This window comes from Trachinotus anak, unplaced genomic scaffold (genome assembly GCF_046630095.1).
Source record: "Trachinotus anak isolate AG129_WGS33_773 ecotype Australia unplaced genomic scaffold, CSIRO_AGI_Tana_v1 ptg000021l, whole genome shotgun sequence".
In the NCBI taxonomy this organism is placed as follows: Eukaryota; Metazoa; Chordata; class Actinopteri; order Carangiformes; family Carangidae; genus Trachinotus; species Trachinotus anak.
In genome coordinates, this window is record NW_027273872.1 from 23,359,640 (window position 1) to 23,374,569 (window position 14,930).

The 14,930-nt window shown below is 38.5% G+C and overlaps 2 protein-coding genes across 9 annotated transcripts in view; one reads left to right on the plus strand and one right to left on the minus strand.

Annotated features, from left to right (window-relative positions):
- The window catches only part of il1rapl2 (interleukin 1 receptor accessory protein-like 2), a 412,851-nt gene that overhangs the window by 322,331 nt on the left and 75,590 nt on the right, over positions 1-14,930 (minus strand). The gene's annotated exons all lie outside the window — the stretch shown is intronic.
- On the plus strand, positions 520-10,729 carry LOC139605894 (sterile alpha motif domain-containing protein 3). 6 transcript variants are annotated; one of them, XM_071457758.1, is made up of 9 exons: positions 520-2,422; positions 2,700-2,762; positions 2,882-2,997; positions 3,809-4,033; positions 6,509-6,681; positions 7,123-8,142; positions 8,697-8,852; positions 8,998-9,090; positions 9,463-10,729. In XM_071457758.1, exons 6-9 carry the CDS (start codon positions 7,141-7,143, stop codon positions 9,781-9,783), a joined length of 1,572 nt encoding a protein of 523 aa, XP_071313859.1. In that variant the 5' UTR covers positions 520-2,422; positions 2,700-2,762; positions 2,882-2,997; positions 3,809-4,033; positions 6,509-6,681; positions 7,123-7,140; the 3' UTR covers positions 9,784-10,729. The 6 variants fall into 6 exon arrangements, with proteins under 6 accessions (XP_071313859.1, XP_071313858.1, XP_071313860.1 ...); XM_071457757.1 differs by having other exon boundaries at positions 521-2,422; positions 3,809-3,869; positions 3,985-4,033; positions 6,509-8,142; XM_071457759.1 differs by lacking the exon at positions 6,509-6,681 and having other exon boundaries at positions 521-2,422; positions 3,809-3,869; positions 3,985-4,033.

Consider the following 14,930-nt stretch of genomic DNA (forward strand, 5'->3'; position numbering starts at 1 on the left):
TATTCAAACTGCCCTCCTGTTCAATCTGTCAATGTTCCTCTTGTGTCCACCTCCACGGTGGTTGGCTACAGTCCCATGGCCCTTAAACATCTTAATTATTTTAGCAGCTAAAGTACAGCACCATAAAGCTGCTCAGTGGTCTTAGACTACATCTTTACATTGACCTTGCTTGGCAGTTATTTTCATCCTCATGCCACAATGACACCAAACAGCACAACCAGCACTTTTCTCCATTTAAATTGACGTATTGACTGACTATGAGATTAAATAAACATGTTTACAGCCTGTTAGAAAAATGTTCTCTATAGCTAATCCCCCCTTCATGAAAACTCGCCTGTTTAAATTGTGGGTGTGGCCTCTTTGTGTGACATCTACTTGCCACAAACCAGCATGCACCAAAGTCTTGATGCACGCACACATTCCCCACCTCTTTGTCCATTTTTGGATTAGCCAGGAGTTGCAGAGTCAGGGACCGTCAAGATGACGAGGGCGGAGCAGCCCACTCCATCTTTATATACAGTCTATGCTTGAAATATACAATTCACTTCTTACCACTTTGACAGGGCACCAGTAATTTTGTTCAAGCTATTTTATAACATCTTGTGAAAAACAAAGGAAGAATTCAGCAGCTTCTTTGTTTTATTCTGTGGCAAACCAAAGGCGTGCAGGTATGCATGACAAACAAGCTTTTAATTTCAACACTTTTCAGGGAGCACAGAGCATTGTTTAAATACTTTTGGCCACGTCTGTATCTTTTTACTTTTCCTTATTCCAGATAACCAGGCACCCTCATTGGCATTATTGCCTGGTAGCCACAGACCAAGAACCTCCTTCTAAAGCCGATTAGAGAGTGAGAGAGAAAGTGCAAAAAGAGAGACAGAGAGGACAAAAGGAGGACACTGCAGAAATGAGAGAGACAAAGAGCAGAGAGGAGAACTGGTAGTTGAAGTATTGTAGAGGACAAACCGCAACAGATCCAGTAAAAATGGAAGCCAAAGGTGAAATAGTATTGAAATAGTGGTGTGGGTTTTGGACCAAGCACCAATAGCTGAATATTTATAGAGAAGGCTATGAGTGTTTCTTTTTATTTCATATTTTTCTAAAAAACTGTTCAGCTCTCAGTTGGTTAAGCTGTTTGTCTTAAGTACACTATTTAGTTTTCAATATTCCAGTCAGGTGAAAAGACCCTGTCTTTCTTCTGCCTCGGGAATAAATGCAGCTCCCAAAACTCTTACATCATTTTTACGAAGTGCTGTCAAAACTATGGTGATGACTTCTGGTCATTTCCAGGCGTGTGGTGTAACTGTGGTACAGCTTAAACAAGGTGGGATTTGGAAAGATATTATCGGTGCTTGTAAAGGGGGCTGGCCTATGTCTGGAGCAATGAATCCACCTCTTTTCTCCCATCCCTTGGCCGCTGTTGTGCCACAGTGGGTACACAGACAGGAGAGTCTGGAGAGGTTCAGTCACAAAAGCTTCTCCTGAGAGAAAACTGATGTCCTTGTTGAGGAGGAGCAGAAACACGACACTTCAGTTCTATTAGCCTCGGGCGAGATAACACACTTGCTTATTGTGCTGCTCTGATCTCAGATGATCCACTGCCAGTTGGAGAGAATGGTGAGGTGATATTTTCAGAGAGTGATGAAATGCATCTTTAAAACAGAACCTTTAATCTTGTCTTTTTCATAGAGATCAGTTACATAGATTCATCCTCCATTGACTGTATTTATGAGTGGATGTGCCAACACTTCCTCTAACTAAACAAGCACAAAACTGAGTTAATTGTTTTTTATGCTAAACAAGGAAGACTGAAGGTTGGTGCACATCTCAAATTTCCTTTTTTTGAAACCTAAAAACAAAGTCAGAAATGTTGGTGTTATTACTGACTCTGATTCAAATCTTAACTCCCACATTACAAAATCGGCCTATTTTCATCTTAAAATGTGGCAAGAAATAGAGGATAAACAGCACTTGGGCAGCTTCAGCTCATTTAGAAAAGAAACCAACGAACCTGAACATGTTACAGCTGTTCTCGGATCTCTGCCCTGGCAACCAGTGTCTCAATGAATTCACTGCAGAGTACACTCACAAAAGTGAACTTTGTGAGTTGTTGAATTAAATAAATGATCATATATTACATTTAATTAACATTTCTGTGTTTGGTTTTAAAACCAAGTCCACTTTAATAAGTCTAACTTAAAATGAAAACTTCTCAAAGCAAAAGAAGCCAGTTAAGTAAATTCAACATAACACTGTTGAGTGAATTGCACAATCAAACTAAGAATGTTCTAGATGGCTTTCTGCGCATGCTCAGAAGCTGATTCCACAAACTCCACTGTTGCTGTGTGCAAATTAGCGGGCGAATGTGTTCTCGGTCAAGTTCTTACCCTGCTTTCATCCATTGACATCTATCTCTGTCTGAGTAAGTATATTTTTTGATGTTGGAACATTTGTGAATGGTTAGAGAGTGATATTGTTGGTGCTACTGTACTTGTCTTGCTAAAATCTAGCATATATGAGCACATGTTAGCTCATGCTAGCTAGCTAACAAGCTAGCCAATTAACAAAATGCCAGATGACAGACATACATTAAAATAACAATTTAACTCTGGAATTCTAGTTTTAGCATCTCACCAAATGCAACATTACATTGGTTTAGTTTTAATGGCATTTTTTTTTTTGTTAACAATTCATTGCAGAGCTCCTGGTAGCATGGTAAGGCGACCTTAAAAGCTGTGTTGGTGGTTTACAAGTTGGGGACCGTAAGTTTTTTAAACAGCTTGGTTAAAAACAGTGTCATTAGCTTGTATTTTAGCTGCAGGCCAGCAGCTAATGGTAAGATAGTTGAGTGACTTTTTTTTTTATTTTTTTTTTATGCTAGCGGAGTGAGTGAGTGGGCGTCCAAGAGTGAGGGAGTTCCGTCAGGACCTGGTCAGGACAGACTGCGCTGCTCACTCAGAGCTGAGTCAGCATTTGAAAAGGAATATAGCGTTGTGTGTAAGTATAGAGCCACATTTTGTGATAAAATATACTATGCAGTGCCTTTGAGGAAAGCAGAGTTTGAAAAATACGTCAGATGTTGCTGTCTGTTGTGATAGAAAAATGACTTTTGGACCGTTTTTTACCCCTATCCTGAACGATAGCAAAATACAAAGGACATTTTAAACTAGTATGATTAGTTTTCCACCACTACGTAATTGTTGCTGCGTGCTTCAGAATTGGGGCAGACGCACCATAAAGGTCTACTGGTTACCATTCTGCTTCTTCAGCCTTATGTTCTCACTACAGCCGTTTTGGTACTACTGAACTACATAGCTGTTAAATGATTGGCTGTCTGTCTGTCTCTCATAGCGTACAGGGATATGGTAGGCTGTTTGAATGAGCCAGGCAGGGATCCCTGCACACGTGGGACTGTCAGATGATTGTACTGCAGGAGTTTTGAAAACATTACTGATGTAATATATTATTATATTATTATTATTATATTATATATTATTATTTCTGCATATATATGTTTATGAATACAAAAGGTTATTCTGTATCATTAATAATACATAACTAAATGTGGATGATGGTGCAAAATGCATGAAAATAATAATATTACTAATGAATAACCAATTTTATATAAAACAAATAATGCTTTCTTTACCACACCCAGAGTTGGTTATGTGTTGAATGATATATCACTTTCAGGTTTCAGTGCTATTCCAACCATAAAACTGAACATGTGCTTGCTCTCAATATGTTATAATGGTTTGCTTATCACAAGTGTAACTGATATTTAATAGACTGTACTTGTATTTTACAGGTCTTCATTTCTGAGCTTGAGGACTGGACAGTCTGGATTTGTTTGTGGCTCTTCAGTAGTGGTAAGTACAGTTACGAAGTAATACATCCAAACTTACCCTTTAAGTATCCACAGATGTTCAAATCGAATACTCTATATGGGATGGTAATTTTTTTTTGGTTGTGTTTCATTTCCAGTATTATGAATGTGGAAGTGTAAAGAGTGTGCTGCAGAGGAAACGACAAGGTATCAGTTATTGAAGCACTATAGGTTAAAACATGGCCACTTTGGCCGCAAACACCCTTATCCATGCACATATTCAAATTGCCCGTGCACATTTAAAACCTGGAATGCACTGCGAAGTCACCTGTGTAGATCACATTTTGATCAGACCTCTCAAAAATCAGTAGATTGCACAACATTCAACTGCCACCATTGTTCAAATAGCCACATTGCTTCATTGAAAGAATTTTTAACTCATGTTAATAGCCATCTAAAAAAACACGAAACTATATGTTGCATTTTTGAGAATTGTTCCTTTCAAACAAATATTTACGGAACATATCAAACCCACAAGAACAGAAAACATAGGACATATACACTGAATGATTTAAAAGCTGGAATTGTGAAAAATGCCACAGCAGATTCATTAAATTGTTCTTTTGGAGGAGCATGTCTGACAGATAGTAATGAGTCACTTGACGATGCTGAACTTGAAGATGATGCACTGATCCCAGAACCTGAGGATGTGCCAAAAGTTATAGAACAGAAATTGGCATCTGTCTTATTAAAGTTGGAGAATTGTTTCCATGTACCAGCCTCGGCTGTTGATGAGCTGTTAAATGAGTTGCATTATTTAGTTAATTCTGCCCTGGTGCCTGTAGCTAACAACATTCTTGCTGACTTCTTTAGGAACCGTAATTTGCAGGTTGACCAATTACTCATCAAAGAGTTAAAGTGCACACTTTCTTCATCTAACCCTTTGTCAAAAGCTTTGGGAAAGGAAGGGCCATTAGCCACTGCATTTAAGCGGAAGCAATATTATAGAAATCATTTTAATATTGTTGATGCAGTTGAGTTTATACTTGATGCAAAAGCTAATAGAAGTTTTCAGTATGTCCCTTTGCTAAAGGTTTTACAGCAGCTACTTAATCAAAAGGATGTACTTAGCAAAGTTATTGAAAAGAGAAGACTCCAACAGAGAGTGAGTGACCAGCAGCATTACAGATTCTTTGAAGATGGCCAGCACTTTAAGAATAATGTATTTCTGTCAGGAGAGGAACTAAGAATCTCTCTCTGTTTATACATAGATGATTTCGAAGTTTGTAACCCCCTCGGTACATCACGGAAAACACGCAAACTGTGTGCTGTCTATTGGGTTTTGGGAAATTTGCCCCCTGGCAGCCATTCCTCTTTGGCCTCAATATACCTGGCTCTCCTATGTAAATCTGATGATGTAAAGATCTTTGGCTATCACAGAATATTTGAGCCACTACTCCAAGATCTTGTTACCCTAGAGCAACAGGGTGTTTTTGTCTCACATCTGGGTACATTTGTGAAGGGGACACTTCAGAGTGTGGTAGCAGACAACCTTGCAGCACATGGAATAGCTGGGTTTGTGGAAAGTTTCTCTGGCCAGTATTTTTGTAGATTTTGCACGGCTCAGCGGGAAGAAACTCAAGTCAAAGAAGTAAAATCAGGTGCATTTACCCTCAGAAACAAAGAACTTCAACAGTTACATGTTAATACTGCACAGGCAAAAGGAGGTACTTTTTTTGGTGTGAAGAAAGCTTGTATTTTCACAGAGAGACTTGCCCACTTCTGTGTCACATCAGGGTATCCCCCTGATGTTGTCCATGATCTTTTTGAGGGCATAGTCCCTGTTGAGCTTGCACAGTGCTTGGGACTTCTCATTTCCAAGAAGTTGTTTTCACTTGTTGACCTTAATAATCACATTAAAAACTTTCAATACAGGTGGGGTGACAAAAAAAATCGCCCTCACTTGGTGCCACATACTTTTGCATGTCGCAAAACAATTGGTGGTAACGCACACGAGAATTGGTGTTTGTTAAGATTGTTACCATTTATGATTGGTCATTTGATCCCTGAAGATGAGCCAGCCTGGAAAGTGATTCTAGACTTAAAAGATATTGTTGAGCTGGTGGTTGCTCCTGTCCACTGTGATGAGTCTGTGGCATATTTAGAGTATAAAATCTCAGAGCACAGACAGCGATACCAGGAGGTATTTCCAGGTCACAGACTCCTACCAAAACATCACTTTCTGGAGCATTACCCAGAAATGATAAAACTGTTTGGCCCCATTGTAATGTTTTGGACAATGCGTTTTGAGGCCAAACACAGTTTTTTCAAACAGGTTGTCAGACACACAAAGTGTTTCAAGAACATCACACTGTCTTTGGCAAATAAGCACCAGCTGATGATTGGCCATCACATCTATACAGGGAGTTATGCGAGATCAGCCTTTGATGTGACACATGTCTCGTCAATTCCTGTAGATGTCATGAAAGAGGATGTGACGCTTCATTTATGTCAAAAATACCCTGATCTCACAACAGTTACTCTAGCACAGAGTGTCTCTACCAATGGCATACAATATAGAAATGGAATGATTATTGTGCATGGATCAGTTGGTGGATTGCCTGAATTTGTGGAGATACTTCAAATGTGTATATTGGAAAACACATTGATCTTCATATGCAGAAAATTGGCATCATGGTACAGAGAGCACTACAGCGCTTTTGAGATACAAGCATCCTCAGCAACAGAGATTGTGTTGGCTGAATTAAGTGAACTGATTGACGACTATCCCCTGGTTGACTACAAGTGTGGAACCCGCCGAATGGTAACCCTTAAAAGATACATACACGTGTCTGGTAATTATTCTTGATTATTTTTGATGTTGACCGTTTTTATGGGAATACAGTTAAAATGATACACAAGATAACTCTTCAAAGACAGCTATTTTTACACAGGAACATGAGTGCCTTTTAATGTGTCAGAAGTAGAACAAGACTTTTTGTGGCTTCAGGAGGAGGTTATTTGAGCCAGAATAAACACTACAATGACACTACACTGCATCATAAAATAATGTTGATGACGACTTTGTAAATTTATATAAAATCAAGATTCATAATAAACAGTAAGCTAATTTAGGAGCAAGTGTCTGACTTTTGTGCGTCATTCTGAGGGATGCTTTCTTTACACTATCCCTATGCTTTTAATCTCCATGATAGTCATACTGATGATGAATGAATGCTGTCTGCTCAAACTTCTGTTACATATGGTTTTAATCATTTTTTTCTGCTTTTCTTCAGAATAACTTGTCAAGCAATATGGCTACATCGGCAGTGCTTCGCATCATCCTTGGACAAAATGACTCTTCCAAAATAAGCCTGCCTTCAGGAATATCTGATTCTGTTGAGGAACTAAAAAGTGAGATAAAGAGACAATGTGAGGTGTCAGGAGACTTCAGACTGCAATACAAGGACAGTGACTTTGATGAGTTCATAAACCTGAAGTCCACCTCAGACATTCAAAACAAAGCTACTCTCAAAGTGATTTACCTCCCAAGTGCTTTGTCTCTTACTAGCCCTCGCCTGTCTTCAGTGGAACCCAGTTGGGATGAGACTGCTTCCATTTCATCTGTGGACAATGACATTCTCTCATCTTCTAGCTCATCATCATCGTCCCTCAGATGTGAGCCATGGCCAGACGTCTTCCCTGTGCCTGAGTTCGGCTATGATGTCGAGCTCCAACTCCAGCGTGCTAATACTGACTTTCAAAATAATGGTATCCTCTTCAGTCCAAGTCCAAGAATGAAGTCAGACATTCTTGAAAGTTTGGCATCCCAGATAATCAAATATAAAGCTTATCCGTGCAATGCTGAATTTGATGCAGTAGCTGAAGCACTTGTGAAGAAACACCCATGTTTAAAGGAGCAAGGTTCCGTTTCTGGCTTTTATGGGTGGAAAATAAGCTTGAAATATAAAATGGCAAACTACCGCACAAAACTACGCAATATTGGATGTTCTGAGCTGAATGTGAATTCCTTCAAGCGTAAACAAGGTGATCCACGCACATCTCCAAATCAAGTGAAGAAAGCTAGAAGAGCAGAGGTGAACTATTGTCCAGATTATCCAACAGGACAATCCCAAGAGAGCTTTGAGGAAGAGAGACTGGCACTATTGTCCGAAGTGAGAAAGAGCAACAACCAACAGGTGGTTAAGGAGAAAATGGAAAAAACATTTGCTTACAGGCGGCATGAAGTGATTGAAGAAAAGCCTTTCATTGCTGAATTCAAAAGAAGGTGGCCAGCTCTTTTCTCTGAGCATGAGGTCAGTCATAACTAAGTTTTTTACATTTTAGGGGGTGAAGGGATGACATTAAAAGGAATCTTCACTCGGGCTGCAACAACAGATTATTTTCATCAATTTGATTATAAAAAATTATGTCTTCAAATGTCTGTTTATTCGCAACACAGACACTCAGAGTAAGAGGGAAACTGGACAATTTTGGCATTTTTTTGTCTGCAAAAAAATCTCAAGATTATTTGCTGCTCTAATCTTCACCCAAAGATGAAAATTAGAATTATGAATTTAAAAGAAAATCATTGTGTCAAATTTGTTGTACTGCAAGCATGTGGTGGTCATTGGAACTGGGCAACAGAATCATATCTGTGAAAATTATAACTTTTGAGAAAAATAACTAAGGGATATCCTTGTTGTAGTTCTATATTGCATTAATTAAATGATTCACACAGTACCTGATCATGTGACAAAATTTTAATCTTAAGAAGTCACAACAACATTTTGTTGGTCTGGTAATTTGATTATTGTTTTCTTTGACCTGTATTGTGTTGATGTTTTTATACTTTCTTAAATGTCTGTAGGTAGAAGCAGAGTTTACTCGCATCACCACTGTACCACTGAGATCGAAATTCATGCAACAGCTGGATCATCATTCTACACGGCTGATGACAATCTTCAAAAGTAAAGGAGGAGCAGCAGGGCGGAAAATAAGGACTATCATGGCAGACTTGGATAAGGTACTTTTTATTTTATTTATTTTTTGTGATGAAGATTAACCAGCTGGCTACTGTAGGGCTGAAAATTAGTAGTCTGACCAGTTTGGCTGAACAGTGCAATACCAATATAACCTCTCTTACACACTTCCCTTGTTCTCTGTTGTAGAATGATGCTGTTGAAACAAGAAGAGCCTGTGTACTGAAAGCACTAATGGTTTACCTCAATGAAGACCCTGAAAATCTCATAAGAGAGTACATGGTGAGTATTTTGGCCTTTGATTTCTACTGTACTTTCTCTCCAGAAACTGAAAATGTGATTGTTATTTTAGTAGTTTTTGACAAGTCTATCACACAGAAGAATAAGATACCATGCAGGCTTAGGGTACACACACAAAACTTCTTAGCAGGCAGTTCCTTAGTGTCTTGGATCCAAACATTATATTTATGGACAACAAGAAAAAAGCATCAGATTGCCTGACATTCTAACAGACAGAAAGATTTGGGGCATGCTTCCATAGTAAAAATCCCTTCATTGAAATCACATTAATAGTCTTAAGGGATTATTGGAGGCTGGATAGATAATAAATGGTGTGTATGTTGTAACTGAAGGTGTATTTGTTTTGTGTTTGAGGATGTTGAAGACAACCAGGAGGCTATGGACCAGACAGTCCTGGGAATCTTTGCCATAAAGATGGAAGGTGCAGAGTCTACAGATGGCCTGGCAGATGTTGGGATGATCATTGAAGGTGTGGAAGTGCTCCATGACCTTGATAACATTGCAAATGCAGTCGCCATTTTGTTTGGCCTCATGTACTCACTGGACCTGAGCTATCCAACAAACCTGAAGTACACATTTGAGGTTCTGCAAAAACTTGTGATGGAACTAGATGGCAACAAACTCTCAACAAAGGCCCAAGTGCTAAAGAACAAACTATTTGAAGGAACATTTTAGACAAGTGTAGTGCTCCTGAGCAGCACAGAGGAAGCTTGGAGGACAAACTCCATCTCAGACCATCTGGCAGAAAACTGATTTTTGGATCTGCATGTTGAACTGTGAACAGTGAAGAGTGGATCAGATGCACTAAATGTTTAACAGAGTTAAGAAAATGTTTACAAATAGAAGAGACAGTAACAAAATTGAAAAACACAAATGAGAAGTTTGAATTCATGTCAGTTGCAGAAGTGGACATCAACAATGTGAAATGGAGAGTGATAGGTGAATATTGAACGTTGTAGCAAGGAGGATGAGAGAAACAAATGGAAATCGTGTTTATGGTGCTGTGATCAAATGTTGACCAAGTTCCCGTTCATAGGATTTGGTACTGTCTGTTGAAAATGTATGCTGGACTACTTTTTTTCCTTTTTTTCCCTTTGTGGTTTAATTTTAGAAAACACTGCACTGATTTGTTTTTTTTTTAACCCTACAATGCTGAAGTGGCAGGGAGGAAAAAAATATTTTTGAAGTATTTTTACTTGACATTTGTTCACCCTATTCATGTAGATGGTTCATCTTTAAAAAATCAGTATCTAATGTTTCATCGTACAGTGTTCAGTAATTGTGAGGGGAAAAAAGCCATGTTTATTCAGCCTGCTTCTTAAAGAATATAGCTTTAAGGTTTGGTTTGGTTTTGTAAGTCCTGTAAGAGATTTTTGTTTTCATTGGGCATTTTATACAAATTTAACTGTAAACAAAACAGAGTACTTTATAGCATAAAAAAACATTTTAATATAAACATTTTTATTTAGAAATGGGGAAATAAAAATAAGCTATACATGTTGAAAAATGGTTTGTTTGATATGCAGGAGCATTTTTAAGGTATAACTCTCGCAAATTCAAAGTTTGTGGTTTGTTTGCTTTGTTTGTGCTTGTTGGCAATAAATAACATTTTTCTACAGAACTAAGGTATTGTAATTTGAATTTACTTAACTACATTGTGTGGAAATTGTTGACATAACTAGGTTTAGTAAGTCCAACACTATTCACTAACTTGATAACAATGAAAACTATGTAAGTACGGATTATTCAAGTTAGTTAAGTTGGAACTACAAGGGGTTGTTCAATTAGTGTTACTCAATGCAGCTGAGTTACATTTACATTAGTGAGTTAGGTCAGTGTTATGAATATCTGTTTAGTTAGCTGAACACTGCCTGATCAATTAAGGCTAACTTGACCAGATAATATTGAAATTACTTAATACAGTCTTGTTGGTTTCACATAAGGTTATTATTTTCTCTGTAATAGTAGTATTAAATTAGTTTGAACACAACACAGTTTTGTGGAAATTGTTGACATAACTATATTAAGTACATTGAACAAATTATTTTTTTGAGTGTAGGGTTGTCACGATACCAGAATTTCAGTAGTCGATACCAATACCTGTGATTTTCCACGATTCTCTATACTAATTCGATACGATTAAAAAAAATTTAAAAAAAAAACACAAACAGAAACCATGTACTTTTAAATTCACTAATTTATTGAAAACTGCTTTAAACTGTCAAGTATTTAACACCACTATAAAAACAAGCAATACTGTGCTTTATGGTAATAAATAACAAACAATATTCAACTATTTACATTCAAAAAAGAACAGCAGTGGCATTGAGCCTTCAAGTATATAAAACAAACAATATTCTTCTTCTTATAAATGTGCAAATAAATAACAAAACAACAGTGGTGTGGAGCCTGATCTCACATAACTAAAACCTCTAATACCAGGCACTGTTTGCATGTCGGCTTGTTTGTGTCTAGAATTGCTCCGTATTCATCCGCCTCCAATGCAAAATATTTTCACTCGCGACTCTTCGTACCTGTTTTGTCACCGAGCCGACGTGTTGTGCTTCCGCTCCCACTTGCTGAAGCCATTGTTATTGTTATCTCAGGTTTTCTTCTTCACCGCCGCTGACTGCTCTGTGCTGCGTATACTGCCCCTGTCAGTTCCGCCAAGAATCGACACGGCTCGCCGAGGGAAAATTGAATATTCGGTTCTGACGGTACCAGAAAAAAGCAGGTATCGATGTGTTTTTTGCGAGTTGGTATCGAATTGGTGCCAGAAGTATCGGTTCTTGTGACAACCCTACTGCAGAGTATTGTTGCTTGTCTATAATCACTTAATGGTTTGGGGCCCAAGTACAGCTCTGATTTGCTTCCACACTTTGAAGCTCTAGATCTCTCATCAGGGAACAGTCTGCTCAGTGGCCCTAGGACTAAAACAGAACAGGGTGAAGCTGCAGTCACTTGTTATGCTACACATAGTTGGAATAAACTCCCAGAAGATTTTGGATGTGACCCAACTCTGGCTACTTTTAAAAGCTGGCGAAATATTTCTATGTTCATCTCTGCTTGTGATGGCTAATAATAGCACGCTGAACTATTTCTTTATATTTTTCTGTAAAGCAATTGCCTCCGTGTATGAAACGTGCTTTAGATAGATATATTTACTAAATTACTGTTATTAAAAGGAAAAAAAACAAAGCAGCAGCTATTTACAGCAGTTAGTAAACTGGCGCTATAGTTAAACCTGCAGCCTCACAAGCTGCCTGTTGTTTTTAGTTTAAGTGGGGCAAAAGGGCAGTTAGAGAGAGAGAGAGCGCAAGACACACACACACACACACACACACACACACACACACAGGCGCGGCTGAATGCAGAGTGGAGAAAAGTCAAGTGGAGTCTTTCTATGACAAAGCCACTTAATTAGTCAGCCAGGTGTAGACATGAGTGCTAATACCTTTATGCTGTAAGTGTGATGACAGACACACAGACACACACATTTGCACAGTTATGTCGTCCCACATCACTGTTACTGTATGTCATACAGTGATACGTTTGACTGTTAGCAGCTTTCAAACATTTTACTGTGCGCGCACAATGAAAAGACCTGTGGGAGCTCTGGCTGCTGCTGGACCCCCCACAGTCACCTCAGGAGCAGGGCTTAAAGGCAGTGCTATCATCCACTGATACAATATCTTTAAGTCCAGTCCTGCCCAATGTTGTGATATTTACATCTGTACATGTCAGACCTGTCCCCTAAATGTATGCAATTAGCATTACACCTCCACACCACTGAACTTTTTGCACAAAAACTAATTTTTGTGGAGAGTTAAGCATTGATTTGACAATGTGTAAAAAAATAACACCATGTTATGATAAATCCAGCTGCTGCATGTCAGATCACAGTAAAAAAATGAAAAGCTAGTGTCCACTTTTGCTGCTCATTAGTCTTTTAGAGCAAGCAGACAGTCGGGCTGTGATATAATTTCTTTCCATTTAATCAAATAAAATATATGTGAAGCTGTGGACTTGTCTGCAAAGACCAAAATCTAGACTTTTAAACCTCAGTTCTGCTGGTCTCACAGCAAAAAGACTAATGAGTCAGTGTTTTTGACATTGACACTGTCAGTGCTGCAGCTAATTGGAAACTGCGCCCAATCAGATCTCTGGAAACAGCAAACTGAAACTATTGTGCAAATATAATCAAAAATATAATATTAAGTGATTTGTTGCAATTCTGTCTGAACCAAACTGTTTCCCTGTCTATCTCTAGCTGCTGTAGTACAATAAGAGCTTATAAATGTTGGATATCTCTTATCCCCTGTTCTGTTTCTCTTGTTCTCTGTCACTGTCTGCATTCTGCACATTGGTGAATTAGTCATTTGCCTTTTTGCCCCCAGCACTTGGAGCAACACTAAATGCAGTGGCAGAGGAAATTTGCTCCAAAAACAACCACAAAGCCATTCTGTCCAGCACATGACACTATTTTTTGTTTTTGCACTCTGACCTATATTTTTGCCTTTTTTTTTTTTTTAAACAGCTCTTTTAAATTCATTCATAATTCATTTACATTTTTCTAACACAAAGTCATCTATAAAAGAAGTCACTGTTTCACAGAGCCTGACATTCATGCTCATTGTGCAGCAAAGTTGATAACAGCCAAGCGTAAAAACCAAGTGTGTCAATGTTTCACTGTGGAAAATTAGTCTGCATCAGAAGTTAAAAATCTGCTCAACTTCAGATGCTTTCTAATGCAGAAATCAGCTGCAGTGTGCAGTTAGAGAGAAAGTCTGTGTGTGTGTGTGTGTGTGTGTGTGTGAGCGAGATCTGTATGTATGTTTTGTCCTTTTGGTCTCACTTTCTACATACATATACCGTTTCAATGCGGACGTTTTACACTGCACTGAAGCATCACACACACACACACACACACACACACACACACACACACACACACACACACACACACACACCTTCCCTTTGCTTTGCATGTTAGGAGTTAATTTGCGATCAGATCATACTGAGATTTAATCGCTCTTTGATCTGAGGTTTTAGCTGCATCAGAAAACACACATGCATGCACACACAGACGCACACATACATACAAGGGCATTTGCTGGCACTCAATTACCCTGACACACACACACACACACACACACACACACACACACACAGCAAACCATCTGTATCAGCACATCATGCGGAGGCCAGCAGCACAGACTCTTTAAGGACTGTAAAAGAGGGAGGGGAGACAGAAGGAAAAAGAAAAATAAAGTTTAGTAGAAAGAATAAAAATAAGCTTAAGGGGGTGAAAGTTATACAACTTATGAGAAGGGAAAATAAGAAAAAATTCATTACCCTTGCTTTGCATTTTAGTACAGTCTTTCTTTATAATTCCTTCTTTCTCTCTCACTTTCAGTTTGTTTCCATTAACACATAGAAACATATCTAATTACTAGTGAGGAGGACAAAGTGGCACGCACATATACAAAGAGCATATACAGAGGACTGTTGTCTTGCTTTATGTTTTATTTGTTTGTGTCTCACTAAGTCTCCTCCTGTATGAGCATAGCAGGGATCTAGATAAGAGTCTGCATTATCTCCCTGTTCGCCCTCTCAGCTAATCTGCTGCTTCTGTCTGCAGCGATGACGCCATGAAGATGATGGAGAGAAAGATGAAGAGAAGAGGGTGTGTTAAATGAATTTGTAATTATCAGTGTCACAGTTCAGACATTATTAAGTATAATGTGTCTGTATACATCTATGTGTAAATGTGGTGTTGCGTTGCTACTGCAGCCATGTGTGTTTATGTATGAGTGTAAGGC